We start from the raw sequence: 19,730 nt of genomic DNA, 5'->3' as shown, positions 1-19,730 counted from the left end.
GATGGAAAAGAAAGAAGAAGAAGAACAACAAAGAATTTGTAGGAGGAAGACAAAACAATGGATGTGAACCGAGAATATAGGATTTTGAGATGGCCATATGAGTTTGTTAGTTATTATTGTTAGTTATTATTGTTAGTTAAAAGGAATTCCTTTAAGTCACAAGCTAAATTTGGCATGGTGTTACAATCATGTCCATTGGACATAAGTTTTCCATTGAAATCAAGCTTTTTGGACATGTTATTATGTTTGCGTGAGTTATAAAGTTCTGAGAACATTGATGAGTGCAAGTCAAGAAACATGGAGATTTCGGAAAAGTAATTTCCGAGCGAATCGAAGAAACAGAAGATTATTGTCCCAAAGGTTTTCTGGACAAGCAACCTTAGGAAGGACTAGAGAATTAAACATTTGAAATTCAAAGAGTAACAAGTTTTTGCTTTGCAGCAAATCACGGTGTTTGGATGTTCGATTCGGCCTCAGAGGATGTCCGGTTCTTGGATTCAGACTGTCGAATGTCTTCTATCATTCTAACGGTTTCATCCATTGTTGGACGCATATCGGGTGTTTTAGCCACGCATGCTAGTCCAATCTGAAGCATCTGCACCATCTCTTCTTGGAAAGTTTGGTATTTCAGCAGCTCTACATCAAAGACTTCTGCGGTCCATTCCTCCCGCACAACAGAACGGACCCATCTCGGAAGATCGACCACATCATCATGCCCTGATTGCTGGCGGGGAGCTTTTGCAGTCAACATTTCCAAGAGGAGCACACCGAAGCTGTAAACATCGGTCTTTTGAGTTAGCTTTCGTGTTTCGATCATCTCCGGAGCACGGTAACCAACGGTACGAGACATGGTTACAGGAGCATTCATTAGAGGAGCCAGGCCAACATCAGAAACACAAGCCTCCAGTTCATCGTGTTGGATCATAAACTTGATCCATTATGGGAGCCTAAACCCAAACCCAAACTAAATTGATGTCATTACTTACATCATTTAATTAAAGATGTCATTGCTTACATCATTTAATTAATGATGTCATTGCTTACATCAATTTAGTTAGGTGAGAGTTAGATTTGTTGAATTTGTAATGGTTTAAATTAGTTTATTTGTGTGGTGTAGGATTGTTCTTGAGTAGTATAAATACCCCTTCCCATTTTAGTTTTAAGCATCAAGAAAAATTAAGAGCTTCTAAGTGAGTGAAGAAGCAAAGTCTTATAAGAGTGAGTTGTAGTTCTTGTTTTGAGTGAGAGTACTCTGTAATATTTGTTTGAGTTTCAATAAAAGTTGTTTGTGTGAGTGTTTTATTTCCAACAAAGTGGCATCAGAGCGAGTTGGAAAGATCGAAGGTCTCGACGAGAGGAATACGACGCCGCCAGAATTTTCTAAATCTGAGTTCTGACGCACCGCCACGCACCGCCGGAAGACTGCTGCCAGAAAATCGAGTTGACTCACCGAGTTGAGCCGATTCAGCCGAGTTGGAGCCCTTGACCGAGTTGTCCAAGTCCCTCCAAAGTTTTTTTTTTCATCGTTTCGGATTCATCCGTGCAATCGGATTTTACAAAATCTCATTATATTGAGAGATATGGCAAATGGTATGGCACCATTCCAAGTTCCGACACTCAACAACAACAACTACGACAATTGGAGTATCAAAATGAAGGCACTTCTTGGATCACAAGATGTGGGATATCATAGAGAAAGGCTATAATGAGCCTGCGGATGATGATGTTTTTGCTACTCTTACACCAGATCAAAAGACAACTTTGAAGGATTCAAGAAAGAGAGACAAGAAGGCTCTCTACCTCATCTATCAAGCATTAGATGATGATGGTTTTGAAAAGATTTCAAGTGCAAGCTCTAGCAAGGAAGCGTGGGAGAAGCTGCAAACCTCTTACAAAGGATCCGAGCAAGTGAAGAAGGTTCGTCTCCAAACATTAAGAGGTGAATTCGAATCCTTAAACATGAAAGCATCTGAGTCTATTTCAGATTATTTCTCAAGAGTAGTAGCTGTTTCTAATCAATTAAAAAGAAATGGTGAAAAGTTAGACGATGTGAGGATAATAGAGAAGATACTCCGTTCGTTGGATCCCAAATTTGAGCACATCGTCGTGACGATTGAAGAAACTAAAGAATTGGAAGAAGAAATGAAGATCGAACAGCTCCAAGGATCATTGCAAGCATACGAAGAGAAGCATAAAAAGAAGCATGAGTTTACTGAGCAACTCCTCAAGCTGCAACTCAAGGATATGCATGAGAGCCAACGCAATGATAGAAACCAACGTGGCCAAGGCAGAGGTAGAGGCCATGGACGAGGTGGAAGTCGAGGTCGTGGACGAGGCTGGAATTACAACAATAACAATTCCAACAACAACTATGAGAAAGGAGAAAGCTCAACACGAGGCCGTGGAAGAATTAATCCAAACTCAAAGTATGACAAATCTCAAATTCGATGTTATAATTGTCAAAAATTTGGGCATTATGCTTCAGAATGTAGAGCTCCCAACAACAAAATTGAGGAGAAGGCCAATTACGTGGAGGAAAGACAGATGGCAAAGAAACTCTTCTTCTAGCACGAAAGGAAACTGATGGTGTCCAAGCAAATTCCTGGTATCTTGACAGTGGTGCAAGCAATCACATGTGTGGAAGGAAAGACATGTTTGTGGAGCTAGACGAGTCAGTAAGTGGAAATGTTTCGTTTGGAGATGATTCCACAATAGCAGTGAAAGGGAGAGGTACATTCTTATCCGTTTGAAAGATGGGAGACATCAATTTATTTCAAATGTCTACTATGTGCCCAATATGAAAAGTAACATTTTAAGTTTAGGGCAACTGGTAGAGAAAGGTTATGATATTCATATGAATAATTATAATCTTTCTATAAAAGATGATAAGAATAACTTCATTGCTAAAGTGCCGATGTCAAAGAATAGAATGTTCTTGATCAACATACAAAATGATGTTGCAAAGTGCCTGAAAGCTTGCTACAAAGATGCATCATGGCTTTGGCATCTTCGATTTGGGCATCTCAATTTTGGAGGTCTAGAGCTATTATCTAAGAAGGAGATGGTGAAAGGACTACCTCACATCAACCATCCTGACCAACTCTGTGAAGGGTGTCTAGTCGGGAAACAATTCAGGAAAAGCTTTCCAAAGGAGTCAGAGACAAGAGCTAAGAAGCCACTTGAGCTCATCCATACCGATGTGTGTGGACCGATCAAGCCAAGCTCTCTCGGTAACAATAACTATTTTCTTCTCTTCATTGATGATTTTTCAAGAAAAACCTGGGTATATTTCTTGAAACAGAAGTCAGAAGTTTTTGAAGTCTTCAAGAAGTTCAAAGCAGCAGTAGAGAGAGAAAGCGGTAGAAAGATCAAAGCCATGAGATCCGATCGAGGTGGAGAATTTACTTCCAGGGAGTTTCAAGAGTTCTGTGAAGCAAATGGAATTCGTCGACCAATGACAGTTCCTAGATCCCCCCAGCAAAATGGTGTGGCAGAAAGAAAGAATAGAACAATCCTCGACATGGCACGAAGCATGCTCAAAAGCAAGAAACTACCCAAAGAATTTTGGGCAGAAGCAGTATCGTGTGCAGTCTACTTGTCAAATCGATCTCCAACAAGAAGTGTATGGGGAAAGACACCGCAAGAGGCATGGAGTGGAAGAAAGCCTGGCATTTCCCACTTGAGAACCTTTGGAAGTATAGCCCATGTTCACGTACCAGACGAGAGAAGAACGAAGCTTGATGATAAAAGCGAGAGTTTTATCTTCATCGGCTATGATGCTAATTCGAAGGGCTACAAGTTGTACAATCCAGACAATAAGAAGTTTGTGATTAGTCGAGATGTGGTCTTCAACGAAGAAGGAGAATGGGATTTTAAACTCCCATACAGATGACTTCAATTTCTTTCCTCAGTTTGAAGAAGATGAGCAGACAATGAGGGAGCAACTAGATGAATCTCAACAAGAGCTTGCAACTCCACCCACTTCACCAACATCAACCACTCAAGGAGACTCATCACCTTCATCATCGTCAAGTGGGAGTCAAAGTGAAAGAGTTGTGCAACGCACAAGAAGCCTTAGAGATCTCTATGAGGTAACTGAACGACAAGATAATCTTACATTATTTGTCTGTTTGCCGATTGTGAACCAGTGAGCTTTCAAGAAGCGGTACAAGAAAAGAAATGGAGAGATGCGATGGACGAAGAAATCAAGGCCATCGAGAAGAATGACACATGGGAACTTACCTCACTTCCCAAGGGACATAAGGCGATAGGTGTCAAATGGGTGTACAAAACAAAGCAAAACGCCAAAGGAGAGATTGAAAGGCACAAGGCGAGGCTAGTTGCTAAAGGCTATAGTCAAAAGGCTGGAATTGACTATGATGAGGTATTTGCTCCTGTTGCTCGATTGGAGACTATCAGACTAATCATTTCTTTGGCAGCTCAAAACAAGTGGAAGATACAAAGATGGATGTAAAGTCCGCCTTCCTAAATGGAGTTCTTGAAGAGGAACTTTACATTCAGCAACCATCAGGCTATGAAGTCAAAGGGCATGAAGACAAGGTGTTGAAGTTGAAGAAGGCTCTTTACGGGCTAAAACAAGCACCAAGGGCATGGAATAGCCGAATCGACAAGTACTTCCAAGAGAATGGCTTCAACAAATGTCCCTACGAGCATGCTCTATATATCAAGATCAAAGATGAAGATATTTTGATCGTGTGCCTCTACGTGGACGATTTGATCTTCACTGGAAGCAACCCAAGCATGTTTAATGAATTCAAGGATGTGATGATGAAAGAATTCGAGATGACAGACATGGGGCTCATGGCGTACTACCTTGGCATTGAAGTTAAGCAACAAAATGATGGAATTTTCATTTCACAGGAAAGCTATGCAAAGGAGATACTGAAGAAGTTCAAGATGGAGAACTGTAAGCCAATAAGCACACCGGCAGAATACGGGATCAAGATGACCAAACATGAAGAAGGCGAAAGTGTAGATCCAACATTCTTCAAAGTTTGGTAGGAAGTCTACGCTATCTAACTTGCACGAGACCTGATATTCTTCACGCAGTTGGATTGGTTAGTCGCTACATGGAATCCCCAACAACCACCCATTTTAAAGCCGCAAAGAGAATTCTTCGCTATCTGAAAGGTACAATTGACTTTGGCTTGTTCTATTCAGTTTCTAATGATTACAAGCTTGTTGGATATAGCGACAGTGATTGGGGTGGAGACATAGATAATCGAAGGAGCACTACTGGATTCGTATTTTTCATGGAGATATTGCATTCACATGGATGTCAAAGAAACAACCGATTGTCACATTATCCACTTGTGAAGCGGAATATGTTGCTGCTACCTCATGTGTTTGTCATGCAATTTGGCTTAGAAATCTATTGAAGGAGATTGGTTTGATACAAGAAGAGCCTACCAAGGTTTGCGTCGACAACAAGTCAGCCATTGCCTTAGCAAAGAATCCAGTATTCCATGATCGAAGCAAGCACATTGATATTCGCTACCACTATATAAGGGAGTGTGTTGCAAGAAAAGATGTGGAAGTTGAATATGTGAAGTCACAAGATCAAGTTGCTGATATTTTTACCAAGCCACTGACCAGCGAAGACTTCTTAAGATTAAGGAACCTACTAGGGGTCACGAGATCAAGTTTAAGGGAGGGTGTTGGATCATAAACTTGATCCATTATGGGAGCCTAAACCCAAACCCAAACTAAATTGATGTCATTACTTACATCATTTAATTAAAGATGTCATTGCTTACATCATTTAATTAATGATGTCATTGCTTACATCAATTTAGTTAGGTGAGAGTTAGATATTTGTTGAATTTGTAATGGTTTAAATTAGTTTATTTGTGTGGTGTAGGATTGTTCTTGAGTAGTATAAATACCCCTTCCCATTTAGTTTAAGCATCAAGAAAAATTAAGAGCTTCTAAGTGAGTGAAGAAGCAAAGTCTTATAAGAGTGAGTTGTAGTTCTTGTTTTTGAGTGAGAGTACTCTTGTAATATTTGTTTGAGTTTCAATAAAAGTTGTTTGTGTGAGTGTTTTATTTCCAACACATCGGTGAGGAGGACATTCGAGGACTTGATGTTGCCATGGATGCATTTACCACCACCCTCTGTATGGATGTTTGCAATCCCTCGAGCAGTTCCGAGGGCGATCTTCATTCTCAATTCCCAGTCCAAAGGTGTTCTCCCTGAATTACTATTTCCTACCATTGTTGGAGACAGATAATAAGCCTAAAACGTAAACAAAACATACCAGTGTAACAAACAACCATTCTACTTAACAAACTAATAGGTTCAGTATGATGTTAATGGAGATAAGCATTCTGCATACCGTGCAAAAGTGCGAACAAGTTACCGGCAGGCATGTAGTTGTAAACCAACAGCTTCTCGTCCTTTGAATAGTAATAAGCACGAAGCGGTATGACGTTCGGGTATCGTCCAGCCTTCTCAACAAGTTCCATTTGCTGCTCAAACTCCTTTTTACCAACTGCAACTTCCTTCAATCTTTTCACCACCACCTGTGTCCCTTCCTCCAAAGCAGCTTTATATGTTGTTCCGAAACTCCCCTTACCTAGAACTTCAGCCGAAGCCTTCAACAAATCCTCGAGATCGAAGTTGTAAGAGCATCCTTCAAAGAAGAACAATTTGTTCTTTTCAGCTTCTTGTACACCACTTCCGAAATCATTAGGCTTCTCATTCTTTCCAACTCCAGAGATTTTGCTCTTCAACGTCCCTCTGCTGCCACTATTTTTCTCCTTCAAACAGCATATAAAGATTACGAGAAGCAATAGAAACACAAATGATAAGCCCCCAACGACAATTGCAACGATCGAGCCTGTGCCTAGTTTGCTTTTCGATGTAGCATGTCGGCTTTGAGAAACTATTGGCGGGCTTGACGGAGAAGGGGAAGGTGGAGAGGAGACTGTGGAGCAAGGCTTTAGAGGCGAACCGCATAACAACGGATTACCGATGAATGCAGAAGGGAACCTGTTGAGTGAACTTGGAATGGAGCCACTCAAGTTATTATAGCTGAAGTTCAAAACTTTGAGCCTCGGAAGATTGAGATTCGGGACGGTCCTGGATATCGAGTTGTAGGAAAAATCCACAACTTTCAAACTTGGAGAAAGAGACGTGGGGAACAAGACGTCAGACAAGTTGTTGTGTTGGAGGAACAGGAACTGAAGAGAAGGAATGGAGGGGATATCAGAAGGAAAGCTTCCATTGATGTCGTTGGACCGAAGGCTAAGTACCCTCAGAGCATTAAGCTTGCCTATGGTCTTGGCTGGTATGGTGCCATAAAGTCCAATGCCAGGTAGCCTTATGGCAACCACACCAGTACCATTTGTATTGCAAGTTATACCAACCCAAGACGTGCAAACTGGAGTTGCCGCATTCCAGTTCAGTCTTCGAACATGCGGAACCGCAGCCGCGAATCGAAGGAGAGCTTGCTTGTCGGAATTCAGATCTGCCACAACATGAACAAACTCATACAGGCGCAATAACACAAGCAACAGGAAGGCAATCAAGGGATTGAACTTCATCGAGCTTTTGAGTTTAAAGTTTCGAGTATCGTCTGCTGATTTTCCTCCTGGATTCAGCTATAGAACACAATGCAACATAGTATGAATCAGAATTCACAGCAGGCTCAGACACTAATGCAAATATAATAAGATCACTGACATAAAAGAATGGAGTTTCTATTGCACCAATACAGCAAAACTCTAACAAGAAACAAAGTAAATTGGCCCCATATTTAAAGCATTTACAGGTTTAAAAGATGTACAACAAAGGGGTGTTTCAAGTTTTCAAAAGCAAACTGGTAAAGCAAAGCATCCAGGGGGGGGGGGGAAGAAAAGATAACGCAACATCATAAAGAAAAAGCAAAAGTGACAGCATTATTCTTCGTTACACTGCACTGGAAAAAAGCAACCTTCGTTACCTCTCAGGCAATATAGTTGTCACCAACTTATGCAGTATCTGTTATTATATTAGTATTATATATGTATGTATGTATGTAATTAATTTCATTGACTCCCTAGGGAGCACAACTGGATATAAAAAAGGGTTATAAATGCAGAAGAATTGGGTGCTTAGCTAGAGGCTCTAAATCTGAGTTAGTTGTGGTGTTGATTTACTAGCTTTTGAGATATATCCTCCAGGTTGGTAGATGGAGTGGACTGGAGAGCAAACTTCGTTAGAAAACTTGAATTGTAAGAGGTTTTACCTTGAAAATATATAGGGATCAAATATGAAAATAACTCTTACAATACATACAATGATTAAGGATATTTAAAATATCTGAATCCGACGAATTTCAACCCACTTTATAAAGTTGTCTTTTTTAATTTAGATTCAGATCATGTCAAATCAGGTAAATCTTTTAGAGTATAGAATCGAGACTGAGACTGAGTCAATTTTAAGTTAAAATGTCACTATCCAACACATATAATTACTATGATGTCTCTCTCCATATATTTAGAGATAATTATTATAATGTTTCATGATCTTGCATGTATTCAATTATCTCTCTATCTTGTTGAATAATTATTTGAGTTGGGTCACATATAAATTTATTATCTTGAAAATCAGGACAGATTTGGAGTGGGTGAAACATTACCAAATGTCGAAATTAATGAAACAAGATCAAATGAAAGACTTCAATTTTTGACTCCCATTAAAACTTTATAACTAGACTTTACACCCTAAAAGATTATGGATTTGCTCCTGAAACAAACAATATCAGATTCAAGTATAAGGATTAAATTATGGAAATTCTTATAATGAAGGGACTAAATTCATAATCTGACCAAACAAATTGCGCTGTGGGGATGGTCTATTAAAGGGGTTCGAGGTCCATTACAATGGACCATTGGTCATAAAAGTTATGGTTGCTTTCCCTATCACTACATCTTTTGTTTGCTTTTACATGCATGAAAGCTAAAGGGGTTTTCTTTTTCTTCTTTATTTCTTTTTAATGGATCAAAAGTGAACCAATCATGCAGGGACTTAACCTATAAATTTAGAGTTTGAAATATAATAGTGTGTAAATGAAGTAAATTAGATTGAGAGAATTATCGTATAATTTTTTGTAAGATATTCGATTTATATTAATTGATTAATAGATTGGATATTAATGATCATATTAAAAAACTATTATTTATTAAGGTGTTGAATTTGAATATAATTCAAGGAGATAATGATGAAATTGAGAACAGAAGGAGAATTTATTATGATTAAAGGGTTGGACCTTGGAATTAACTTTGATAAGCAACAACAAATGTGCTAATAATTCAAAAGGCCACTTTCATTCACGTGGACAGTCCTTTTAGCTTCTACGTTTGTCTTCAACTGTAAGTTGTTAGAAATAATTCCGGATATGAATATTCAAACTCTAAACTCATATTCGATTGATCTGATTCAAACATAATTTAATCTAATTTGATGTAAAGAAGCCAATAACATGATCTACCTCATTCGGGCTCAAAATTAATCCAGTAAAAAATGACCTGAATCTAAAATTATCCAAAACTTGGAATGACTCGAATAAATAATCTAAAATGACCCAAACTTGAATATCAAACCCAAATGAAAAATTGAAAACATGTAGAATCGAAAATTTTGCTTGGAAAATCCAAATGACTCGAACTCAACGTGACCTTCAAAAATTTTAAAACTCAAATTGATCCAATCAATACAAACGAATTAATAAACCGACTCCACCCAACTCAAATTCAAAACGACCCAAACAAGTGACACAAAATGTCTCGACTGACAAACTCGAAGAACCTGAATCCTAAACAACCCGAACTCAGAATGATCCAAAAATTTTAATGCACGAGTTGTTCGGACATGAAACCAACCCAACCTGTCCTGTTGACAGGTCCTCTCTAATACCAGAAATAGCGTAGGTTCTTTTTGCATAGCTTGAGAGGGCAGTTGGATGTAAGCAATAGGTCTTTGTGGTTCAGTGGTTCGTTAAACGTTTAAGACCCACAAGTTATATTTAGGGATGCGAAAAAAAAATCTGATTCGACCGATCTGATTTATTGATCCGATCCGTTTTTTCAATTTTAGGATAGTTTAGATCGGATATCCGACAAAAAATAAGATAATCAGATCGAATACGGATCGACTAAAATTGACTTTCGGATTATCCGAAAACCCGATAGAAAGCTGGGCCCTTAGGAAATTTTAATCAGATAACCCAACAATCCCAAGCCCACCCCAGCGTGGAAACAATTAAGCTTCTATTTTAAACTAAAACAACCAACAGTAGAATACTGGAAGCTATTCTTTTATGGGTATTTTCTTTTACTCTGCTAACATCCCATTGAATGGGAAATGTTGCACGAATTGTGGAGGGAAAATGCTTTAATTTTGTGAAACAAATATTAGCATCTACAAGGTATTAAAAATTTAAATATATATATATATATTAAATCATTTTTTATCATAAAATAAATTACGGTGCTTCTCACTCAAAAAATTAGAAATTGTATCATTAATATGCATTAAAATATTAAATTAATTTTTTTATCAAATTAAAATTTATATTCGGATCGGATATCTGAATATCTAATCGGTAAAAACCGAATACGGATCGCAATTTTAGTGATCCGAAATTTTCGTATATCCTAAATTTCAGATCGGATAATATCGGTATAAAAAATGCACACCCCTAGTTATGCCACATTTAGCTTAATTTCTTTAGTTGGAAACCATTGGCATCCATGGGTGTGTTGGTACTTGGTAGCGATGGACTAGACCAGTCCTGGACCAAGCCTAGTCACGGCTCGGTCATGTTCGGGGCACCAACTTCGCTCCGACTTGTATCACCGCGTTTTTATTGTTCATTACGTACACGGTGCTTCAAAGGTCGGGTTTATTTGCTTCAGCAGGGCCATTTGTCTGCAATGCTTGAACTATTTGGCAGCAATGGCCACAACTCACTAGCAGTATATAACGCCAGGTCAGTCCTGGCCGACTCGTGTTATCCGGCATTATCAAACCTCCAGCGAAACCAACAACTAGCTAGCAATGTCGAGCTACGTCTTTTTCGAGCTTCTCGACCTCTTCCAGGTGCTTTCTTTCGTCCTCCTCGTCCTCCATTCGGTCTAGATCATCGAATTCTTTGGTTGCTGCCATTGCTCTCACTGCGGGATCTCAGCTCGGAAATCAATCCAACTCCAACCTTGTACTCTTCTTCATCGCCAATTAGGAATAGCCGCTGGTCAGGTCCCGGTGCCATGATGACATTTGTTTATACGCATTAACCGAAGAATGTATGAACAATCAACCCAACGTCAAGCAACCCAGAAAAACAGAAGTTGACAATATCAGTTCCTCTATAGTAAAGCAATTAAAATCCCAATTAAACAGTCCAAAAAAGATTACTTACAGCAAAAGCAGCCATTAAAAGGTAAAGATCAGCAAGAAACCAAAGCTTAGCCATTTCTTCAAAGTGGCCAACAGTTACAAAACTGCTAGAAACACCAAACACAATCCTCCATAGCCAAGCACAAATCAAAGCTCCCCAAAGCCCAAACACCATAATTCCTATTGAAAAACGCATCGAATCGTAAACCAATAGCCTCACGGTACCTTGACAGAGTGGACTTCCAAGGCATTACTAGGTTCTTAAAGAAGCTTTTAGAGGAGAACAGCATCGACCCTAGTGGGGAAAAGGGGTTAAGTTTTCGAAAAGGGGTTGTTCGAATGGAGAGAAAGAGAAGAGGTGAAAAAGAAGGTTTTGGCGATGTGGGATTTGAAGGGTACTTAGCAAGAAGTTTAGAAGAGGAAGATGGGATGTTAAAGGGGATGACTTGATGAGGATTGATGATATGTTTGAGCAAAGAAGAGGCGAGTCTCGAGGAGGATGAAGAGGGCACATACATTTTGTCGTGTTATGATTGAAACTGAGCTTTTAGCACCAAAGGAACGATTTTTTCGCTCTCAAGATTCACATTGACGAGGTAAAGTCTCAAACTTTGATGAGCAAGATGGAAGCTTTTATCGACTAGAGTTGTACACGGCTTGCCGTGGGGGACAAGTCCCGATTTCTTTTTTAAAAAACAAATTAGGGTAATATATATCATATATTACTCAACTTTAGATAACATATCCTTCATACTATTAAATTTTTAATGGTTTCAGTTATAATATTGAATTTAAATTTAAATTTTAATTACGTCACTGAGTTGTTAAAATTCAAATGACATGATAATTTAATAATTAAAATCAATTTAATTTTATTATTTTAAATCAATTAAATGATGTCACATGTCATTGTATAATTAGTTGTTAGTAATTTAATAAAAAATAATTAATTTTTTTTATCGTTTTAGTGATGTGACATCACACAAATTTTTTAATTCATGTGTGTATCTCATATTAATAGGTAGTATTAATGGTTAACTAACCGTCTTCATTTACTATTCAATAAGAAAATGTCGAGTGGATAAAGAACTATTAACCCAATATTCTTAGTAACACATCATATCTAAATCAGCATTTAACGTCAAAACTGAAGTCGATTCAATTCAAAGGATCTGATTGAAAAGAAAAAGATTTAATTAGAACGTTCTAAAATTTTAAAATCAATTTAGAAATCGTTTGGGGACGTCAATTGCAATTTGGCCCCAAAAGGGAATTGAACGTGCAGCAGCAGCAGCAGAAGAGATGCAATAGTCAACGCTGCAAAGGAATTGATTTTTCAAAAAACAAACAACAACAAAGGAATTGAATATGAGATGAAATCGACAGGTGTGAGGCTGCGCGTGGAGTGACGCCAAAATTCGCGGCTTTTCATTTCCATTTCATTTAATTTTGGAATATTTCTTCTCTTTTGTTCCATCGTTTTCACATTTCTTTTTCATTTTTGATTCTTTTTTTTTTCTTTTCAATTTCACATTCATTCCGATCATAAAACCAAACCCTTTCTTTTCTTTCTCGCATTTTTTTAATTTTTTTTCAGAAAAAAATAATAATCTCTGCAAAATTCTGGTTCTTGAACGGCAATGGTGAAGGAGACTGAATTCTACGATATATTAGGTGTCAGCCCTTCTGCTACAGAGTCCGAAATCAAGAAAGCTTATTATATAAAGGTTTAATCTAATTTCCCTTTTCTTCCGTTTTCATAATCTGTTTGAATTGGGTCGTCTTTTAAGTATTAGACATGTTTGAATTCAATCTGGTTGTAATAATCGCAGTTTCTTTTATTTATGGAATGTCGATCAATTCAAGTTACCCTGTTTCCTTTGCAATTTTCGAATTCCATATTCTTGGGAACTTAGAGGAATCAAATTCAAAATCTGGGTCTAGATTTATTCTGGGTTTGGTTATTTAATCCGTATAAAATTGATTCTGATAATAGATTGTGACCTTAAAGAACAAAAAAGGGATAAACAATTTCAATTTCTTTATTGTATGCAGGCAAGAAAAGTGCACCCGGATAAAAACCCAAATGATCCTCAAGCAGCTGAGAAATTTCAGGCAAGCCGTTACATTTTTATTTCTGAGGTCATTTGTGATTTTTTGACGTTCTCTTTAATTAAGACTATATCATCAAATCCTTTTGAACATTGCAAGTGCTGAGGTGCAAACTGCTTGACTCTGTCTGTACCATATGTTCATTGCATTGGATCCCGACCTTGTTATTTGAATTATTGTTTAGAATTTTTATTTTTCTTAAGTTCTGTTCAGGTGTTGGGAGAGGCTTACCAAGTATTAAGTGATGCGAAACAGCGGCAAGCATATGATGTTCATGGGAAATCAGGAATCTCGACGCTAGTTTCCTTCTCTATGAATATATCAATTTTCAAGGCTCATACACATTTTTTAAAAATTGAAAGGAATATAGTCTTCTCTCATTCTATTTATTTGATGGCTTTTTCTCTTCTTTTTTTTTTTGCAGTGAGGCAATTATCGATCCTGCAGCGATATTTGCAATGCTTTTTGGTAGTGAACTTTTTGAAGAATATATAGGAAAACTTGCCATGGCATCAATGGCCTCACTGGACATTTTCACGGAAGGGGAGCAGTTTGATGCTAAAAAATTGCAGGAAAAAATGAGGGTAAAAATTCTTATCTTTCTATGTATGTAGATGATTTAGACCTTTTTTTACTCAGATTTTGATTGTGAGTGAGTGATTGAAGGAAGTGATAGGCAAAAAGAGCATTCATTCAGTAAACAGTGAATTGTCTTTTGCCTTGTTTGTAATCCTCATATTGTTGAATATAGAGTTGAAATTCGTTTTACAAATATATGGCAGTTTTCAAAACTGACTCACAGTACTTTTACCTGGATTAGGAATGATAATCTCAGGGGGTCAAGTACTTTATCATAGAGAAATGGTTCACATCTGATGCAGGACTACAATTGGATGTTATACGGGGTACAAATAAATTGTTAGAAACTAGGCACAAGGTTTTTGAAATTTTAAGAGTGACAATCAAACTATTAATAGAAACATTTAATTTGATGAAGAAAGCAGGTTGATTTTTTTTAAAAGAGTTACAAAGGGTTGTGTGTCATGTTAAAGGGTTGCAAAGGGTTGTGTGTCATGTATCATACCTCCCTCAACTAATTTCCTGTAATTCATGGTTAGTTTAGTGTTGTAGATGTGGGCAAACTAATTTTGACTTTACAAGTTTTCTAAATCTACCCGATGTTTTCAAGGTGACACATACACCCATTTTGTGTCTTTTGTTTTATATACACATTGGGACTGGGTCCTAATTATTACATGAAAAGGCAAACAGGCTTTGATATTCCAGGGGATCTAGGTGATGGTCCCTTTTCTTCTTCCCCCCCCCCCCCACATATTCCAATTGTAAAAGAGAAAGGGAGGGGTGCTTATTATTTTATTATCACATTCTTTATCTTTTGTCAATTTTAAATGATAATAAAATTGATTGCTTGATAATAAATTTTTTTTTTGGGTTTTGATAACAAGGTGCTACTAAATTTTTACAAGAGGTCACTATCATCATAGGGTCAATTCCACCTTTTTGTTCTTGATCTCCTTACATGGTTTTCTCAAAGGCAATAAAAAAAGCTGTAGGAGTTAAAGTTAATTTTGTTCTGTAATATTCTATATGATTTTAGCATGTATGAGGAAATGCATATCATAGGGTCACTTCCACCTTTTTGTTCTTGATCTCCTTACAGGGTTTTCTCAAAGACAATAAAAAAAGCTGTAGGAGTTAAAGTTAATTTTGTTCTATAATATTCTATATGATTTTAGCATGTATGAGGTAATGCATATCTTTCAGCCGGGATGGACCAAGGATCAAACATTGGGAGGGGCCAAATTGCTTAAAGCCCAAAAATTTGGGGTGGGAGCAAGTATTAATTTGATTAAGATCTAAATTGACAGGGGCCTAAAATTCCATTAGACCATTTTTTTGGCGGGGATTGCCCTCCCAACCTCTATATAGTTCTGTCCCTGTCTTTCAGTTATAAGAAATGATTTATTTACCTCTATTCCCTTTTACATGTGAAATTGATAAAGTAGATAAATTACTCTCAGTACAATGATGAAACTTTGGTTTGATGGTATACTTTCTTTTTGATTAACTTCGGTAGATAAATTATTCATTAATATTATCCCTTGGCCCTCATCACTTTCTTCCAATAAAATTTTGTTATTCCGAGTATTGTAGCACCAGTGGAAAGTAGAACAAAATCTTTTAAACCAGTGGTACGAGTTTTTTCTGTTGCTTGCATCCTTTCATAGTATCAGAGGTTATAAATCATTTTTTACTTTAAATGCTTTTGGCTACAGGCTGTTCAGAAGGAAAGAGAAGAAAAGCTTGCACAATTATTGAAAGATCGACTAAATCAATATGTGCAAGGAAACAAAGAGGATTTTGCTAAGCATGCAGAAGCTGAAGTATCAAGGCTCTCTAGTGCAGGTACTATTATCTTCTGTAGAAATGATGCATGAGGGTGAGAGAAATTGAAAATCATTTTTCATCTTCTTGGATGAATTACTGTCAGTAATCATATTCACGATTCTTCGGCACTCATGATTTGACATTATGAAATATTACATGAACTGCCTTAGTAGGCTGTCAGAAATACCAAATTGAAGACAAAATTGAACTGGCATATGCTTTTGAAAAAAGGGACCTTCTGACAAATATTACAGTTGAAACTTGCATTGGGGTTCCATCTTTTTCTCCACAAATGGTAGATTATAAAATCTGAGGATTTAATCTAGTCCGGGATCTTTTCAGCTTGCTGAAAAGCACTTATATATTGTTTTTCTTGTATATCTATTTTCCAGCAATCTTAATTTGGGATAGGTTTATCTCCTTTGTATTTCTTGTTCCCTCATTCTTAATCATCATCATCATTATTTATTTTGAGTTGTGATAGATTTTGTGGTATATGTTTTACAGCTTATGGTGTTGATATGTTGAATACAATTGGTTACATCTATTCAAGACAAGCAGCAAAAGAACTTGGGAAGAAAGCAATATACTTGGGTGTTCCATTTGTCGCTGAGTGGTTTAGGGTTAAAGGTCATTTTATTAAATCCCAAGTAACTGCTGCAACAGGTTAGTAAATGCTGCAAACTTCAATGGTTTGTACTTCGTACAATTATGATTTGTTGTTAATTCAACTGACTTTACTGGTAACTAAAAGCCTAAAGGGTGGGCTGTTCAGTCAATACTTACAAAGGATAAATCAATTGTGCTGTTAGTGTTTCTTAGAAAGATGATCCATTTCAGGAAGAATTGTTCCATTGAATTATTTTTTTCGCTTGTTGGTGTAGGTGCAATTGCTTTGCTTCAGCTGCAGGAGGACATGAAGAAGCAGCTTAGCGCGGAAGGAAATTACAGTGAGCAGGAGCTCGAGGAGTATATGCAATCTCACAAGAAGCTGATGATTGATTCATTATGGAAGCTTAATGTAGCCGACATAGAAGCCACTATTTCTCATGTTTGTGAAATGGTTGTTTCATTAGTCTCTTCTTTTAAGGCTGTTAGATGGTAATGGTTTCGATAGTTGTATGTTTCCTGTAATCTATTAAATCCTTGTTTTAGGTTCTCCAAGATAATACTTGCAAGAGGGAAGAGCTTCGAGCACGAGCAAAAGGGTTGAAAACTCTTGGTAAAATCTTTGAGGTATGTATGTGTGATTTTTCTCATGCTTTCTCTCCATTTTTTCGTCTTTTCCCCTCTCTTCTTATCACTTCTTTAATTATCCTGAGCTTTCCTGGAAATGCTATGGTATGAATATAGAGGGTCAAGCCAACAAATGGAAATGAAAGTGATCCTGTGCTAAGCAGTAATGCTAGATTGGATGGAATTGAACCAAGTCATAACGGCAATCCTCCAGATGGATCGACAAAGTCCCCAACCAAGAACGACTTGTCTCATTCTCCGTTCACTTCACAGCCACAGGTATGGTTATTAAGCTGATCAATAAATTCTTTTTATCAATGTGACAGCTACAGATCCTTTTTCCAGATTCCATTCTGTAGCACTATTAACCGTTCGTGATTAGCTGTTCCGTAACTGAGATATGGTTCAGCTCTATGTTTGTGTATATTCTGACTTGAAACAATTTGATATTGTAGAGCCCGTATGTGGAGGCCCCTAGCGTCGCTGATGCTCAATTTCCAAGGCCAACAGCACCACCTGGTGCACAAAAACATCCTTGAGAGACACTCGATTCTTAAGGGTATATGATTGTATTGTACAGCATTCATTTGTACCGATATTATGGGTGCAGCTGCAGCCGGAAAAGGTTATTTTTACGTATTTGTGTTTGAGTGATTTGAAGAGCACGTCCTACCCCGTAGTGAGCATGCGTTTAACTCCTCTGACCGATTAGATTTCTATTATATCGTATAGAATGATATTGAATATTTTCGTAGTCATAGGCCGACTGAGATTGCCTACCTTGCTTTAATGGCAATTTTTTTTTTTTTTGCATTTGTGTTTTGGTTTCACATGTATATCAATGATGCGAATATTCCCGGTGATTGTAGCATATGCGGTTCTTGTCGATATGGGTATATTCAATTATTTTTAGAAGAAATTTATTGTATTTGAAGGGGTTATATTTTAATATTCGTGTCTAGATATGCATCTAACCTAGGTGTTGGACATATTGTTAGTGTGCCGATCCGGAAAACAATCGGTTTTTTCTGCATTTTCTTGATCAATCTAAGAGAGCTATTGACCTCAGAACGATCACAACGAGAGTGGTCTAAGTGACGGTGAGGGCTCCTGCGGTCGTTTAGTAGGAGAGAACTCTCGTTTATGAGGTTCGGTAATGCCAGAAACGAAGAGTGTTGGGTGAGAGAAGAGGAGAAGAGAATGGTTTTGAATAGCCATTGTCGATTAAATGCAGGAACATAGCTAGAAGAAACTAAAATTATAGGAAGGGCATCCTCAATGAGTCTTTTAAACCTTCAAAATTCTAAATGGATTTATGTTCATATGCCGCACTAATTATTTGACATGGAGCATATAAACTGTATTATAAATGTGTATTTTGTGTGTGAATTATTTGGTCTAACACAATAAAAAAGGAAGTAATAATTGTGATACATATATGTGTCACGAATTTTATATATTTTTTAGGATCAAATCAGCATTTAACGTCTAAATTGACAACTAATTAGATGAAAAAACTTGATTGATATGATATCACTACTTCAATAATTCATATAGAATATTTTAAAATTACGAGCCAATTTAAAATTTGAGTGACAATTTAAAGATTTAGTCAAATTAACTCTATTATGTCTTTATTATCCCAGTAAAATTTAGGGTGAATAATACTATTGATCACTTTCGTTTAAGCTTTTTTTTATACATTTTTTCTCATTTAATTCAAAAAGCATAATACTTTGTTACTTTTGTTTTTATTTAATTAAGATTTGATCACTTTTATTTTTATTTAATTAAGATGTGGTCACCGAGGGTTAACAATCTTTAGATCTTTAATGGATTGTTGACATTGACCCAATGAATTCATAAAATTAGAAAGGGTAAACTATACAAATGGTCACTATTATTTGAGTAAGTTTTCATTTCCCCCACTATAGTTTTGAAACTAATAAATTGGTCACTAAAACAATCATTGAACAATTATTTTATATCTAATTTATTCCAAAAGCTTTGTAATTTTTTTGTTTATTGTTCGAAATATTCGATTACTTCATGTTCAAAAAAGTCAATTTCTAAGTTTTATTTTTAAATTTTAAAAAGTATATATATAAAAATTAGAAAAATTGGAAAAACTAGAAAGCTTTTGGGGTAAATTAGATATACAATCATTGTTCAATGACCTATTTGATGTTTTAATGACCAATTTGTTACTTTTGAAATTTTAGTGGGGAAAATGAAAACTTACTCAAATATCAGTGACCATTTGTATTGTTTACCCTTTTTTAATTTTATAAATTCATTTCCACATCAGCAATCCGTTAAAGGTCTAACAACAATTAACTCTTAATGACCACATTTTAATTAAATAAAAACGAAAAATGACAAAGTATTATGTATTTTAAAGTTAATGAGGAAAAATATACAAAACTTAAATGAAAATTATAAATCGTGTAATTTAGCCTAAAATTTAAAGCAAAAGTTAAATAGAATAATGATGATATTTATATAATTAAAAATATCTCATATTCACTCAAAATATGTTTTTTATACATAAATATATCTTTTTATTTAATTA

At 36.5% G+C, this 19,730-nt stretch overlaps 2 protein-coding genes across 3 annotated transcripts; one reads left to right on the top strand and one right to left on the bottom strand.

Moving 5' to 3' along the window:
- Nucleotides 1-180: 180 nt before the first annotated feature.
- On the bottom strand, nucleotides 181-7,656 carry LOC120196128 (probable inactive receptor kinase At5g58300). The gene is made up of 3 exons (XM_039198007.1): nucleotides 6,357-7,656; nucleotides 6,077-6,228; nucleotides 181-910 (listed from the first exon to the last, which is right to left on the bottom strand). Exons 1-3 carry the CDS (start codon nucleotides 7,564-7,566, stop codon nucleotides 446-448), a joined length of 1,827 nt encoding a protein of 608 aa, XP_039053938.1. The 5' UTR covers nucleotides 7,567-7,656; the 3' UTR covers nucleotides 181-445.
- Nucleotides 7,657-12,790: 5,134 nt separating this feature from the next.
- On the top strand, nucleotides 12,791-17,926 carry LOC120196115 (chaperone protein dnaJ 10-like). Of its 2 annotated transcripts, none has more exons than XM_039197997.1 (10): nucleotides 12,791-13,128; nucleotides 13,457-13,511; nucleotides 13,722-13,809; nucleotides 13,938-14,097; nucleotides 15,811-15,940; nucleotides 16,430-16,588; nucleotides 16,807-16,985; nucleotides 17,078-17,158; nucleotides 17,276-17,437; nucleotides 17,614-17,926. In XM_039197997.1, the coding sequence occupies exons 1-10, from the start codon at nucleotides 13,042-13,044 to the stop codon at nucleotides 17,695-17,697; spliced, it is 1,185 nt and encodes a 394-aa protein (XP_039053928.1). In that variant the 5' UTR covers nucleotides 12,791-13,041; the 3' UTR covers nucleotides 17,698-17,926. The 2 variants fall into 2 exon arrangements, with proteins under 2 accessions (XP_039053928.1, XP_039053927.1); XM_039197996.1 differs by having other exon boundaries at nucleotides 12,793-13,128; nucleotides 13,457-13,516; nucleotides 13,727-13,809.
- The last annotated feature ends 1,804 nt before the right edge of the window (nucleotides 17,927-19,730 follow it).

This window comes from Hibiscus syriacus, unplaced genomic scaffold, assembly GCF_006381635.1.
Source record: "Hibiscus syriacus cultivar Baekdansim isolate YM2019G1 unplaced genomic scaffold, ASM638163v2 tig00117026_pilon, whole genome shotgun sequence".
In the NCBI taxonomy this organism is placed as follows: domain Eukaryota; kingdom Viridiplantae; phylum Streptophyta; class Magnoliopsida; order Malvales; family Malvaceae; genus Hibiscus; species Hibiscus syriacus.
The sequence above is the reverse complement of the archived record's forward strand: the minus strand, read 5'-3'. Positions and strand labels throughout refer to the sequence as shown.

Coding starts and splice junctions, on each gene's coding strand:
- LOC120196128 (XM_039198007.1), bottom strand. CDS start 7,566: ATGAAGTTCAATCCCTTGATTGCCTTCCTGTTGCTTGTGTTATTGCGC. Junction 6,229..6,356: donor CTTGTTCGCACTTTTGCACG/GTATGCAGAATG, acceptor CAACAATGGTAG/GAAATAGTAATTCAGGGAGA. Junction 911..6,076: donor CGAATGTCCTCCTCACCGAT/GTGTTGGAAATA, acceptor ATCCAACACGAT/GAACTGGAGGCTTGTGTTTC.
- LOC120196115 (XM_039197997.1), top strand. CDS start 13,042: ATGGTGAAGGAGACTGAATTCTACGATATATTAGGTGTCAGCCCTTCT. Junction 13,512..13,721: donor TCCTCAAGCAGCTGAGAAAT/TTCAGGCAAGCC, acceptor TCTTAAGTTCTG/TTCAGGTGTTGGGAGAGGCT. Junction 15,941..16,429: donor ATCAAGGCTCTCTAGTGCAG/GTACTATTATCT, acceptor TATGTTTTACAG/CTTATGGTGTTGATATGTTG.